This window comes from Nicotiana tabacum, chromosome 6 (genome assembly GCF_000715075.1).
Source record: "Nicotiana tabacum cultivar K326 chromosome 6, ASM71507v2, whole genome shotgun sequence".
Lineage (NCBI taxonomy): Eukaryota > Viridiplantae > Streptophyta > Magnoliopsida > Solanales > Solanaceae > Nicotiana > Nicotiana tabacum.
This window is the reverse complement of record NC_134085.1, coordinates 206,717,204-206,732,021: the sequence shown is the minus strand read 5'-3', so window position 1 is coordinate 206,732,021 and position 14,818 is coordinate 206,717,204. Positions and strand designations below refer to the sequence as shown.

Genomic DNA, 14,818 nt, shown 5'->3' with positions numbered 1-14,818 from the left:
TATCGTTGGGTGTATGCAGTCAAAATTGGTCCAGATGGCCAGGTTGATCGACTTAAGGCTCGTCTTGTTGACAAAGGGTATACTCAGATATGTGGACTCGATTATAATGATACTTTCTCTCCCGTGGCTAAAATAGCATCAGTCCGCCCTTTTTTATCCATGGCTGATGTTCACCATTGGCCTCTCTATTAGTTGGACATTAAGAATGCTTTTCTTCATGGTAACCTTGAGGATGAGGTTTATATGGAGCAACCACTTGATTTTGTTGCTCAGGGTGAGCCTAGTGGCCTTGTATGTCAGTTGTGTTGGTCCCTCTATGGTCTAAATCAGTATCCTCAAGCCTGGTTTAGTAAGTTCAGCACAGTTATTCAGGAGTTTGGCATGACTCGTAGTGAAGCTGATCACTCTGTATTTTATCGGCATCCTACTTCAAATCTCTATATTTATCTGGTCGTTTATGTTGACGGTATTGTTATTACCGGCAATGATCAGGATGGTATTAGTAAGTTGAAGTAATATCTCTTTTAGCACTTTCAAATTAAGGATCTGGGCAGATTAAAGTATTTCTGGGTATTGAGGTCGCTCAGTCTAGCTCAGATATTGTGATCTCACAACGGAAGTATGTCTTAGATATTCTTGAGGAGACAGGAATGATAGGTTGTAGACCTATTGACACTCTGATGGAACCGAATTTTAAACTTTTGTCAGGACAGGGGGAGCCTCATAGCGATCCTTCAAGATATAGGCAGTTGGTTCCTCATAGCGATCCTTCAAGATATAGGCAGTTGGTTGGTAAATTAAATTACCTCACGGTGACTAGACCTGACATTTTCTTTCCTATGAGTATTGTGAGTCAGTTTATGGATTCTCCCTGTGATAGTCATTGGGATGCAGTTGTCCGCATACTTCGGTATATAAAATTAACTACAGGCAAAGGTTTATTATTTGAGGATCGAGGCCATGAGCAGATCGTTGGATACTCAGATGTTGATTAGGCAGGATCACCTTCTGATAGACATTCTACGTCTGGATATTGTGTCTTAGTAAGAGGAAATTTGTTTTCTTGGAAGACCAAGAAACAGAATGTGGTTGCTCGTCCTAGTGTAGAACAGAATATCAAGCAATGGCTATGACGAAATGTGAGCTAGTTTGGATCAAATAGTTGCTCAAGGAGTTGAAATTGGTGAGATTACTCAAATGGAACTTGTGAGTGATAATCAAGTTGCTCTTCATATTGCATCAAATCCAGTGTTCCATAAGAGAACTAAACACATTGAGATTGACTGTCACTTTGTTAGAGAAAACATACTTTTGGGAGATATTAATACAAAGTTTGTGAAGTCGAATGATCAGCTTGCAAATATTTTCACCAAGTCCCTCACTGGTCCTTGTATTAACTACATATGTAACAAGCTCGGTACATATGAATTATATGCACCAGCTTGAGGGGGAGTGTTAGAATAGTTATGTGAATATATGTAATTAGTCCTAGTCCCTTATATAATAGGAGTAGGTTATGTGTTATGTATACATATAAATAGGGCTCATTGTAACATAGAATATCAATTAATAATATTTTCTCCCGTGCTTTCTCATAACGGGGAGCAACCCGCCGCAAAGGAGATGTTTGCCGTAGATGAAGTAATTCCGATATTAACACTCTCATCGACAAAGGAGCCAGGTTCAAAAGCAAAAATAGGAAACCAAATAGTAATCACTAATGTCGGCCTCGACCCATCCGGACAAGCAGGGGACTGACGAAGATGATGATTATGGGGTTCCTCGATCCTTTATAGTCCCTGATGATTGCGATGCTACCAAATCAATGGTCGAAGAGCTGAAACAGGTCATTCTGATCGAACGCCAGCCCGATCGGAAGGTATACTTGCGCACGGGGTTAACTCCCGAGCTCAAGAAAAAAATCATTCAATTTCTTATAACTAACATGGATTATTTTGCTTGGTCCCATATCGACATGACAGGGATCCCATCAGAGATCACTACTCACAAGTAGAGCCTGGACCCGAAATTTCATCCGGTGAAGCAGAAAAGGAGACCCAGTCCGAGATCAAGCATGATTTCATCAAGGATGAGGTAACTAAACTCCTTAAAATAGGGTCCATCGGGAAGGTCAAATACCCAAAATGGTTAGCAAACGTAGTAGTAGTCTCTAAAAATGGTACAAACTAAGAATATGTATGGATTATAAAGATTTAAATAAGGCATGCCCCCAAAGACTCTTTCCCTTTGCCGAACATCGACCGCATGATCGATGCCATGGCCGACCACGAGATCCTCAGTTTTCTCGATGCCTACTCCGAGTACAACCAAATACGAATGAACCTGGATGATCAGGAGAAGACCTCCTTCATCACTAAGTATGGCACATACTACTATAACGTAATGCCATTTGGATTAAAAAATGTCGGTGCCATATACCAACGCCTAGTAAAACAAATGTTCGAAGAACAAATAGGAAAATTCATGGAAGTTTAAATTGAAGATATGTTAGTTAAGTCACTACGAGCAGGGGACCATTTAAATCATTTGCAGGAAACCTTCAATATATTGAAGAAGTACAACATGAAACTGAATCTAAAAAATGCGCGTTCAGAGTCGGATCAGGTAAATTTTTTGGGTTCATGGTATCTAACCGGGGAATCGAGATCAACCCCGACAAGATAAAAGCTATCGAGGATATCGCGGTAGTGGACAATGCTAAGGCTGCACAAAGGCTAAACGGGCGCATTGCCAACCTAGAGGGGTTCATCTAGAGGTCCTCCGATAAGAGCCATCAATTTTTCTAGTTACTGAAGAAGAAAAACAACTTCACATGGACCCCGGAATGCCAATGGGCCTTGGAAGAAGTTAAGTGAAATTCATCGAGCCCGCCACTACTTCACATGCCAATGGAAGATGAACAATTATACTTGTATCTGGCAGTATCAGAAAAAATGGTAAGTGGAGTCTTAGTTTGGGAAAAACAAGGTACGCAATTTTCAATTTATTATGTTAGCTAGACCTTAGGTGAGGCCGAAACTAGGTATCCGCACCTAGAAAAATTAGTGCTCGCTTTATTGAGTGCCTCTAGGAAACTAAAACCATATTTTCAGTGCCATCCTATATGTGTGGTGACAACTTACCCATTTCGAAATATAATGCATAAACCCAAACTCTCGGGATGATTGGCCAAATGGGCCGTAGAAATCAGCGGGTACGATATCGAATATCGACCCCGTACAACTGTTAAGTCCCAAATTTTGGCAGATTTTATGGCTGACTTTACGCCGGACTTAATACCCGAAGTCAAAAGAGAGTTGTTGTTAAACTTGGGGATATCTTCAGGAATATGGACCCTCTTTACGGACGGTGCCTCGAATACAAAGGGGTCTAGACTTGGCATCGTACTGAATCCACCCACAGGAAATATAGTTAGACAATCCATTAGAACTGTGAAATTGACTAACAACGAGGCCGAATATGAGGCCATGATTGCAGATCTCGAACTGGCCAAAAGCTTGGGAGGTGGAGGTGATCAAAGCTAAGTGTGACTCCCTCCTTGCGGTGAACCAAGTTAATGGAACATTTGAAGTTAGAGAAGAACGAATGCAAAGATACCTAGATAAGTTACAAGTAACATTACATCTATTCAAAGAGTGCACTTTGCAGCACGTACCTCGAGATCAAAATAGCGAGGGCGATGCACTTGCAAACTTAGGCTCGTCGATCAAGGACGACGAGCTCAACTCGGGGGCAGTCATACAACTTAGAGATCGGTAGTGGAAGAAGGTCACGCTGAAATAAACTCCACAAGCTTAACTTGGGATTGGAGAAATAAATACGTAGAGTATTTGAAGACCGGGAAACTACCCTCAGATCCAAAAGAATCGAGGACCCTGCGCACAAAGTCAGCCCGATTCAGCTTGTTCGAGGATGGAACCTTGTTTAGAAGAAGGTTCGATGGTCCGCTAGGAATATGTTTGGGACCACGAGATATCGAGTATATTCTAAGGGAAGTCAATAAGGGCACCTGCAGAAACCATTCAGGTGCCGGATCATTAGTTTGAAAGGTAATCAAAGTCGGGTATTACTGGATCGACATGGAAAAAGATGTGAAGGAGTTCGTACAAAAATGTGACAAATGCCAAAGACATGCTCTGATGATTCACCAACCTGGGGAACTGCTGCATTCAGTCTTGTCACCGTTGCCATTCATGAATTGGGGAATGGATATCGTCGGCCCTCTTCCATGGGCACCAGGTAAGGCTTAATTTATCTTATTTATAACTGACTATTTTTCTAAGTGGGTTGAAGCCCAGGCGTACGAGAAGGTCAGGGGAAGAAAGTCATCAACTTCATTTGGGATCACGTTATATGTCGGTTTGGGATGCCATCCGAAATTGTATGTGACAACGGGAAATAATTTATCGGCAGCAAAGTGATCGAGTTTCTCGAAGATCATAAGATCAAAAGAATCTTATCGACACCTTATCAGCCTAGTGGGAACGGGCAAGCTGAATCGACTAACAAAGCCATAATCCAAAGCCTTAAGAAAAGGTTAACCGATACCAAAGGAAAATGGAAGGAGATCCTGCCCGAAGTCCTTTGGGAATATCGCACGACCTCGAAGTCCGGGGCTACTCCTTTCTCATTGGATTATGGCACCAAAACTTTAATACCAGTCGAAGTAGGGGAGCTAAGTATCAGATTTTGATATGCAACAAAGGAATCAAATGAGAGTCCATGAATACGATCCTGGAGCTATTGGATGAAAGGTGTGAAACCGCCCTTATTCGATTGGCTGCTCAAAAGCAACAGATCACGAGGTATTATAATCGAAGGGCCAACCTTCGATACTTCAATATTGGGAACTTAGTACTAAGGAATGTCACACTAAACACTCCGAACCCGAATGAAGGGAAGTTGGGTCTGAACTGGGAAGGACCGTACCAGATTCTCGAGGTCACCGAGAAAGGATCCTATAAGCTCGTAACGGTGAACGGGGAACAACTACCGAGAAATTGGAATGTAACTCACCTAAAACGATATTACTGCTAAAGTATGACCTCATTCATTTTCTTTTATTTCGGACTAACACTTGTAGGTGATCGGCAAGAAGCAACACGAAGTTTTTAGGTCTGAAAGCACGCGTTGCACTCTTTTTCCCTTGAACCGGTTTTGTCCCAAATGATTTTTTTGGCAAGGTTTTTAACGAGACAACAATGGATTGTGCTAACTTAGAATCAAGGACCGATAACAAATTGGTGCAAAAGCTAGCATTAACAGTATCCGAGGTTCCTCTACAATCAACCTCGAATATTAGGGGCATTACCCTCGGATATCGACTTTAGCAAATAAATTACTTCGTGATGGAAGGTTCTTGATATGTAGGATTTACTATAAGGGCCAATCGGTCAAACGAACTATGCCCGTGCTCGAGCCCTAGCGTAAAGCATGTACGCACGTATAACTGTTTTACACAAGAATAAAGAGAAGTATTTTCCTTACAATCATTTTTCTTACTTACATTTCGTAGGAATTTCTCCTACTTCTGATCCCCTAAAAGGTAACGAACCCAAGGGTCACCTTAACCTGAGATCGAACAATCACTTTCTCACTCGGGGACTATCGTCTGAAAACAAACTCGAACGGTTCAAGCTATTAGACATCGGGGGCATAAGACCTATTAGGCAACCCCCAAATTTTAAAGGCCACGACCATCTCCACTCATGGACTATTATCTTAAGCAAGTCCGGATAACTCGGGAAATCAAGTCCACTGGGTGACTTCGAAACTAAAAGGCGACAACCATATTAACACGAATCGGAGACGTTCGAGATAAGTAATAAGAACTAGACCTTTAGAAAAATTTTCATAACTGGTTCTAAAGGTTACCCTCGACAAACTACAATCTTAGCTACTTATTTTGGGAGGAAGTTTTAGGTAATATCGAACCCCCAAAATGCCTTGAAACAGATTAATGTAAAGGCAAAGTTTGTTTGAACCTTCGAACATAAACTGATTATTTCGTGATTCTTTCATGCTAAGGCATTTTTTATCTTTGTGAATACAAATGAGAAAAACTCGAAAGCCAAAAAAAGGGAAAGAAAGCCTTATATATTCAAGATGAAATTCTTTTTATAAGGGCCAAACAGCCCGAAAATATTTTTACAAGGGCTGAACGGCCTCAACAAAATAGCAAAAAACAAGAAATAAAAACAATTAAAGATCTAAGGGGCCTGGTCCTCATCAAGGGAAGCATCTTCACCCTCGGGTTCTTCACCACCATCGAGCTCATCCGAGTCTTCAAAACCATCGGAATCCTCCTCCTCGGGATAAGCCAGATTCCTGACCTCTACCTCGGATATCTTGGCATTCTCGATCTCAGCCATCAGGTCGAAGCCCTGAGCTTGAACTTCTTCGAGGGCCTCCCTTCGGGCTTGCCACTTCATGTGCTCCACCAAATATTTCGCTTGATCCTTTGCTGCCTCGGCATCGACCTTATGCTGGGCCACCTTCTTATCAGCTTCGGCCTTGACCTCAGCAATCTCTAACCTAGCGTTTCAAGTTCCTTGGCCAGGTTTTCTTGGCTCGAGACCGTCGAGCTCAGCTGAGACTGGATCTCTTCGATTGTTGTGTCCTGGGTTGAGGTCTTTCCCTCTGCAGCTCGGAGCTGGGCCTCGGCCGACGCCAGTTGTGCTTGGACATCCTCCTTTTTCGAGGCTAAAAGGTACATATTTTTCTTCCACTCCTCGACCTCAGCTTTTATCGTGTCCACCTGCGCCTGGAGCTTCCCAATATGTTCGAGCCTCTTTTGGACCTGCATGTTGGGGTCGTTAGCCACTGTGTCCAAATTGTCGTCACTATCTACAAGTACTCGATTTACCTGCTCGACCCACTCAGCATGCTCCTTCCGAGCTGCTTCCACCTCGGCCTTGAGTTTCTTACTAAGAAGCTTGTAGGTATCCCTCTTCTCAGTAAGCTCCCGAACCTTGACCTTGTGTTGGGTTAACTCCTCCCGATATCAAAGGAAAGTTTCATTATGAAGTACTGAGGCCTATACGCATAAAGGAGAGTGTTACGATCGTTCGCAACTTAAAATCTAAAGTACATAGTAAAGAGGCACTCGAAGTTACTCGATTCAATGTCTGTTGAGCTTCATTGAATAGGCATGGCGCTTCCACCACGTCCATCTTGGCCTGGTCCTCTACGGTCACCAAGCACCAAACATAGCTAGCAAACCCAGGGGGCGGAGAGAACCCGAGCATCCTCCAGGATAGAGATAATTATTAACCTCTTTTAGTCAGGATCAACACTTGGAGCTAGGAACCGATCCACTAATTTCGGACTCGAAGAAGACCCGCTAGCATCAGAAGATGGTGCTTTCTTTGGCACCGATAAGTCACAAAACCCGGTGACATCCTCCAAAGTGGTAGATTCTAAACCTTCGAAGTAATGATTGATATATGCCGCCCTCTGAGGCCCCTCGTGTGAATGTTCTTTTAGCGTATTGGCCTCGCTGATCATGGAATCGGAGAACATAGGAGACCCGGTAAGGTCAATTGCCCCAAACACATCTTTCGGGGCACGTTCCTCTGCTCGAGAAGCATCAGGACCGGTCTCCCTCTCGATCCGTCTAGCTTGGGGCAAAGCAGCCTCACCCCTTTTCGGTTTAGAGACCCCAGCCAATGCCTTCTCGGCAGCCTCCCCAGCTTGAGGCAATGCAGTATGGATTCGCACCCGAGCCACTAGCTCGGAATGTTCTTCTTCTTCTTCGGACGCATCCTTCAGTCGACAAATTTAGTCCACTGCAAGAATGCTGGTACTTTCCTTAGGTTTGCATGCCTACCTCTTTTTATGTTTCTGCTTCTCCGAATTTGGGAAACTCGGAGCACATTTTCTCTTTTTCTCTTTATCCTACATCAGAGCAGGAGATTGAGGGAGGACGAATTCATCTGCGGATGGGGACCTCATCGCAACATCCTTCCCGAGGCCTACAAATAAAAAGAGATGAGTAAGCTTGGAAAGAAACGCAAGTGATGTCAGTTCTAGGAAAGAATTTTACCGTGAGAACGGGCCTCCTACCGGCCATTTGAAAGTTCGCGCCATGCGCACTCGGAGCAGAGCTTCTATGATACGATACCCTCGACCCACTTCTTGAGTCGAGGAACTACATCCGGAATCCGAGCGACAACTGCACCACAACATATTGATTAGGTGAGAGGAAAGGAAAGGTAATGAGAAAAATCTTAAAAGTAAAGTCATACTTACGTTTCATGTTCCATTTCTCGGGGAATGGCATTTCCTTGGCCGGGATTAGATCCGAGGTCTTCATTCGAACGCCCAACCCAACCATCTCCGGTCTAGGTCTTCATCTATGCTAAAAAATGGGGCCTTAGTAGCCTGATGGGGAATCTTTATCAATCCTCTTCGGTAGAGTCGGGAACTGTACAGACACATAAGATGGTTGATGGTGAAGGGGCACTTGTCAAGCTTGCTCACAAAGAAATGAAGCAGAATTACAATCCTCCAAAATAAAGGATGGATCTGCCCGAGCGTCACTTCATACCTTTTACAAAAGGCTATGATAACTGGGTCTAGAGGGCCCGACGTGAAGGTATAAGTGTAAACACTTAGAAAATCCTCCACATGGGCAGTAATTGATTCCTCGGGCGTAGGCACCACCACGTGCTTACTGGCCCAATTGTAGTCTTCCTTGACCTTGGAGAGGAGATTATCAGTGATCAAACATATATACCTCAAGACCGGCTCGCACCGACCCGGTACGGAAGAGGTTTTCTCAACTTTGAAGTTAGCACCAATTGGGAAACTCAAAGGAACAAATGTAGTTAAAGCAGGCTCCGGTATTGTCTCTTCGACAACAGTAGACGGAACCTTTTCTTCTTCAAACAGCCTCGAGGAAGAGGGAGTTTCCTTTTGAGGAACCGATTTATAAGTCTTTGCTATTGCTTTTGAGTAAGGGTGAAAAGATGGTGCTGATGAAAAAGAGGGTGTAATTGGCAGATAGTTTATGAAAATTTTCAGAAAACTGCAAAGGAAGAAGTTTCAAAACTTGAACCAGAAAACCAGAGGAAGAAGGTGATAAAATTTTTCTTAAAAACACAAGAACAAATGTTTGAATGTAAAGGTTCTAAAGAATGGAAAGATGAAGTATTTATAGTTTGCAAACGGCGGTTCAAAACCCGTAGTGGCCGACCAACAACTGACATACATTTAATGCCTTGGAGACTGGACCGATAGGACGTTTCAGTTACCTTTTGTCGCTTACGTCTTGATTTATCGAAGCAAGGCTTGGAAGTTCATATTGTTTCTCGTCATCTTCTCTCCGAAAAACGAGGGGACTATCTATATACGGTCAAAATCGGGGTCATCCATTGTATGACTAGCCGAGGCTGAAATGTGATAGGTCAGAACTCGAAGCCGGGTTATATCGAACCAAGGCACGAAGTTAAATCGTTAAGCTCGTGATTCCAGGACCAAACAAGATCGAGGGAACTTTGTCGAGCCAAATAACGGAAGGCCAAAATATCCGGGATCGGTTGAAAATCACGGTGGAAATCTCGGCACGTATTAAGGAGAGGCCGATTAATTAGCAAATCATGAGATTGGTTATCCTTTATAGAATTGTATTAAGAGTAGGACTCCCCTACTATATAAAGGGAGGTTTGATCATTTGTAAAACACATGGTAATATGCACCAAAGAGCAATACACTCTTATTTCTAGTTCTTATCGTCTTGTTATTCTGTTCTAACTTCAGTTGAGGCATTTCTTGGCTCGAGGGTGATCGAACTCAAAGGCTAAGGCTGTTCAATTGCGTGGTTTGCATTTATTTTCTTATCATTAATTTCAATATTAATCTGTTTTCTTAATTTGTATCAAGTTACATCACGTATCCTTAAAACCGCGTATAAATTCAATTGTTATCTGATTTGAGAGTAAACATGTTGATACACTTTTGGAAAAATTGAATTCACAATAATATAACTATTTTTTTAAAAAAATAACTCATAATATAAGTTTATAGTTGAATTCAAATACTATTGGATGAATTATTAGTTTAAATTAGAAACTAAATTGGAACGCAATTAAATTAAGTTTAAAACATAAAATTGAGAATTTTAAAGACAAAACAAATTGTCCTAAATTGAACTTCATTCATAATTTGAATTCTTAATTTAAAACTATAACATGTCACTGTAAATCAGATTAAGTTAAAATTTGATTAAATTATCTCTCACGAAGAAGGACGCAATAATAAATTTTATCATAGTAATTGTCATTACGACAAAAGTAGTTTATTTAATGAAATTATCTTATTTAGTTAGATACTAAATCTTCTACTTATTTAATAGAGTTTAAGGGAAGTCGAGCCAAACCTGAATTGAGCCTAGCACTGATCAAACCGGACTTTGAGCGAAATTGAGCCTAGTCAACTCTTTCTAAAACGAACCGAGCCGGGCCTTTATAGCGATTACCGAACAAAGCGTCCGGCCCAAGTTGAGTGTTCATATGCGGTTTTAAGTGGAAGCCGAAAGGCCACGCACCATATTAGTTAGACAAGACCGCCTTTCAGCTTAAATTCCAAACCAAATAACATCTTCTCCTCAACCAAAGTCTGATTTGAGTTTTGATTCTCAAAACAACTGTAGTTGTAGGAGTAAAAGAATGGCGAATTTAAGAAGGGCACTTCTCTTCACCATTCCTCGGATCCTCAATTCATCTAATGGGACATCTGTTGCACCCTCCACGCTCCCATTTCATAATCTTTACAGGTTTGAAAATTCTAACATTCTTACCCTCTTTACCTGTTATCTATAAAAAAATTAATTATATTTGTTTGTTTAGGCCTTTGGCTGGAACATTTTCGCGTTTCCTTTCTTCCAACGAGGCTTCATCGCCAAATATCGATCTCTCCAACGAAGAGAGCAGAAGACGTTTATTTAACAGGTGACTTTAAGTTCTTACTATTTGGTTTGGTGGGTTATAATTTCCTTCGGCAGGTTCATAATATGTTGTTGGTGGTTTTATCTTGTGTGGATGTAGGCTTATTTACCGTAGTAAACAAAGAGGGTATTTGGAGCTGGACCTTGTTCTGGGCAAATGGGTGGAGGAACATATACAATCCATGGACGAAAATGGAATTAGTTCCCTTGTTCATGTCCTTGACCTGGTAATTTTCTTTGTTTTTCATTATAATCCTTTTTTTTATTTCCTTTGGACTTCTCCTTTTTGTATGCCAATAAGTAGGGATCATGCTTTTGCTGCTGTAGCTCTTAATAGGATCTTGTTATGTTGTTTTTCTTTTTCTTTTGGGGTTTTAGTATGTTTCAAGTATCCAAGGTGAATGATCTAGGGAAAATAAAAAAAAACAGATACACGAAATTGCTTAAGTCTGTGTCCTAAAAATCTATTCCAGTAGTGTGAAAGTTTCCAAGATTTAATAATCCTACCTCTTATTGTTAGAGGGAGCATGAACAACAAAATTAATTAATAAACCTACAAGTTTGGAACAATAAAGAGAGAAAAATAGGAATCTTGTAGAGGACAAGTGTCTTCACATCTAAATGTGGACTTTGAATAAGTGGCAAAAACCTCTAAATAAGTGGTAAACAAGGTTAGTCACGTTGCTAACAAGCACAAGAATGGAGGCTATCATGGTTGTAAATAGCCATTATTACTTCATCAATAGACATCAAGAAAATTAGCCTTCACTGTCCTAAGAATCTTTTTCAGCCGTGTGAAAGTTTCGCAAGATTGAACAAGCCTTTCTCTTGTTAGTGGGAATAGGAATAGCAAAATTTAAATAATAAACTAGCAAGTTAGGAACAACAAAGGAAACAATTAGGAATCTATAGAAAAGGGAACAATGATAGAAATTGGACGACAGAATTATAGTAGCTAAGAGGCTTGTAATGACAGCTTATGATCAAGGCTAATTTTCTTGGTATCCAGTGCTGAGGTAATGATGGCTATTTATAGCCATGATTGTGTGCGTGCATTCTTGTTCTTGTTAGCAACATGGTTAGCCTTGTTCGCCACTTCTTCAAAGGATCTTGCCACTTATTTAAATATATAAATGAATGAGCACATTAGATGCAAAGAGACTTACCCATGCTAAGACATTTGTAAAATTTTCTTTGTACATGAATGACAATTCTACTAAATCTTTTGAAATACAATATTATTTTGCCAACGATTCCTAGCCCATTACATTTACATGACATCTTCCAATGAACATTAACCCCCAAGTTCCACTAAGATGATAGGATTGTCAGCTTAATACCAACAAAAAGAGAAAAAAGGCATGAAAAGTCATCCGCCTAGATCCTCAATAGCATCAATCTGACGCTGCTCAATTTGAACTCAAAGAATAAACCACATGTTAACCAATTATAGCCTAGTGGTACTACTGGAAGTTTACCCTCAATAAGTGTGGGTTCAATTGTTATTGTACCCCTTTCCCTTTTCCAGCCCCCGTATGTTATTTATTAGAAGAAAAATCCCATGTTGACCCCCAGCAACTTGTTAACACAAATCTCAACTTCTGCCTCGAACTTTTTTTTTCCGTCTCCACTTCTTTTACGGTTTTATCTTATATGGGGAAAATAGGATGATTGATAAGCACAGTGAGGTCTATGATTATCTGAGCATTTGTTACAGAAAGGTCTTCGCGGAAACTTACAATATGCAAGATAATTTCATGAAAGCACTGAGAGACAGCTGACTAGTGATTTAATTCATAAGCAAAGCACTGAGGAATCTGAAACAATCTAGTAGAGGATACTGGTAATATCCAATACCAACTGCAGCTGCTCTATGCTGGCATTGGTGGTTACAATTGTCCAGGTCGCAGGGTCATGATTTTTACTGTGCTTGAGGGATATACATTGACTAGCATTTGTGTAGTTCCCATCTTTTCTTTGACTAGCTGTTATAGCATATGTTCAGTAGTTTCATGAAGTGTAGTGTAGGCGATTTTTCAGGTTGTGCATCTACTTTTGTTCCTATGGGTACCTACTCCTCCTTTTTCATTTTTCTTTTTGAGTTGGGAGGGGGAGGGGGGGGGGGTAGTGGTAAACTTGGCTTCGGGGATTAAGAGGAGCATGGTTATGCGAGGGCCTTTAAATCCTTGACTATTGAGCTAATGCCTTGGGCTAACATTGGGTGTCTTGCTTCTTGGTGCTTTAATTTGACAGCCAGCTCTGCCCTGTATAAATTATTATGCCATGTACTTCATATATATGAATATTTTCAGTACTGGGAGTTGATGTTTTATGCCAGACCTAGAGACCAATGTTTAATTTGATCTGAACTGATTCATGATAACTCATCTAAATGACATTCAATGCTATGAGCCCAATATTCGGGTACTTTTAGTGCTATGTCAGTATTGGGCTTAATATTTTTAATTATTATTACTTACGAAGGAAAATAAGGCACCATATGAGTATTCCCCTCTTTTGTGTTCATACTCAGACCGCCCTCCCAAAATTCAGATTGCCTCGCCCGGAGAACTCGCAAATATGCTAGGAAAAGGGAAAACAAAAAGTTATGGAGTGTAAAATTAGGGCGTACGAAGGGGAGGAAGGGAAAAAAGCATATAGGAAGAAGTTGGAAGGTTGGATGGGGACCACATTGAGTTAGTAGTGGGTCTACAACTCAAAGATCAAATAGTGTGAGCAGTGCTGTGAAGTTCTGCTGGTTTCCTGTATGTTATTCAGGGAGCATAGAATATATGCACCACATTGACTCGAGTTAGCGATCATCAGAAAGTATAGATGCTCAAATTAACTGTTTGCAATGTTCACATTGTTTTCTCTCTGTGATTCTGTCAAATATGGTCGTCTGATCCTTTGCCATGAACTAACATCTCCCAAACCTCCTCCGCTTCCCCCCCTCCCCTCCCACCCCCCACCCCCACCCCACCCCACAAAAAAAAAACACAGCTAACATGTTTAGATACAGTAGAATGATTGTAGCAAGCAAATTTCTCCTTTGTGCTGATGAACTTGAGCTGTCTTATTCAGTTTATTCTATTTATGCCTGTAGGAGAATCCAGATTTGTGGAAGTGGTTGACTGGTCAGGAGCAACCCCCAGATGCAATAAGCACTAATCCAGTGAGTCCTGAACCAATATAGAATTGCTGCATTATCTGATTGGTTTTGTTTGGAAGTTTATTTAATCTGATTGGTACTTGGGCTGTAGGTGTTTTCTGCTGTGCGTGAAAAGGTTATGAACAACCTTGACAAACATGCTTCTCCTGAGACTCGGGCTGTTCCAGGAAAACCTTGGGTTAGAGGATGGGATGATATCAAGAGAGGTCGAGATGCGCCTATTGCTGGAAATCAGTAGATCCCTTTTTCTGCTGGGAGGTGTCAAAGAACATCTAATCTATAGTTTTGTAAAGGAACTTGATTAATTTCTATGCATGTGTATGAATAAATATAGCATCTTATATCTGTTGCAATAAGGCCTCAGTAATGTGCTGATAGATGCTGTGTGTGTTATCCTTGATTACTTTTTTGTTTATGTTCCAATAAAAGAAATTGGATAGCATTCTTCTTCTTCTTCGGGGCCGATGTTCGTTTGTGTTCTTTTGACATGGTTTTCGATGTGATTTGGACGTTGGCTTTTGAAAAGATTGCACGAGCTGAATAATCTTTAAAAATTTGGAGGATACGCCTTAGGATTATTCCATTTTTGCCTGCCTATTATTTTAGTGCTCATTATCTTAATTTTTTTTAGAATAACTAATAAACACATGTGGACAAAGATGGGATTATAAAAAAGTCTT

At 40.9% G+C, this 14,818-nt stretch overlaps 1 protein-coding gene across 1 annotated transcript; it reads left to right on the top strand.

Moving 5' to 3' along the window:
* Nucleotides 1-10,563: 10,563 nt before the first annotated feature.
* Nucleotides 10,564-14,591, top strand: LOC107786130 (succinate dehydrogenase assembly factor 2, mitochondrial-like). The gene is made up of 5 exons (XM_075256553.1): nt 10,564-10,795; nt 10,869-10,970; nt 11,067-11,193; nt 14,073-14,141; nt 14,230-14,591. Exons 1-5 carry the CDS (start codon nt 10,689-10,691, stop codon nt 14,374-14,376), a joined length of 552 nt encoding a protein of 183 aa, XP_075112654.1. The 5' UTR covers nt 10,564-10,688; the 3' UTR covers nt 14,377-14,591.
* Nucleotides 14,592-14,818: the final 227 nt, after the last annotated feature.

What these genes read in the sequence shown, in the direction of transcription:
- LOC107786130 (XM_075256553.1), top strand. Translation starts at nt 10,689, where the DNA reads ATGGCGAATTTAAGAAGGGCACTTCTCTTCACCATTCCTCGGATCCTC. An exon ending in AGAAGACGTTTATTTAACAG is followed by an intron (nt 10,971 to 11,066) that starts GTGACTTTAAGT and finishes GTGTGGATGTAG; the next exon opens with GCTTATTTACCGTAGTAAAC. An exon ending in ATGCAATAAGCACTAATCCA is followed by an intron (nt 14,142 to 14,229) that starts GTGAGTCCTGAA and finishes CTTGGGCTGTAG; the next exon opens with GTGTTTTCTGCTGTGCGTGA.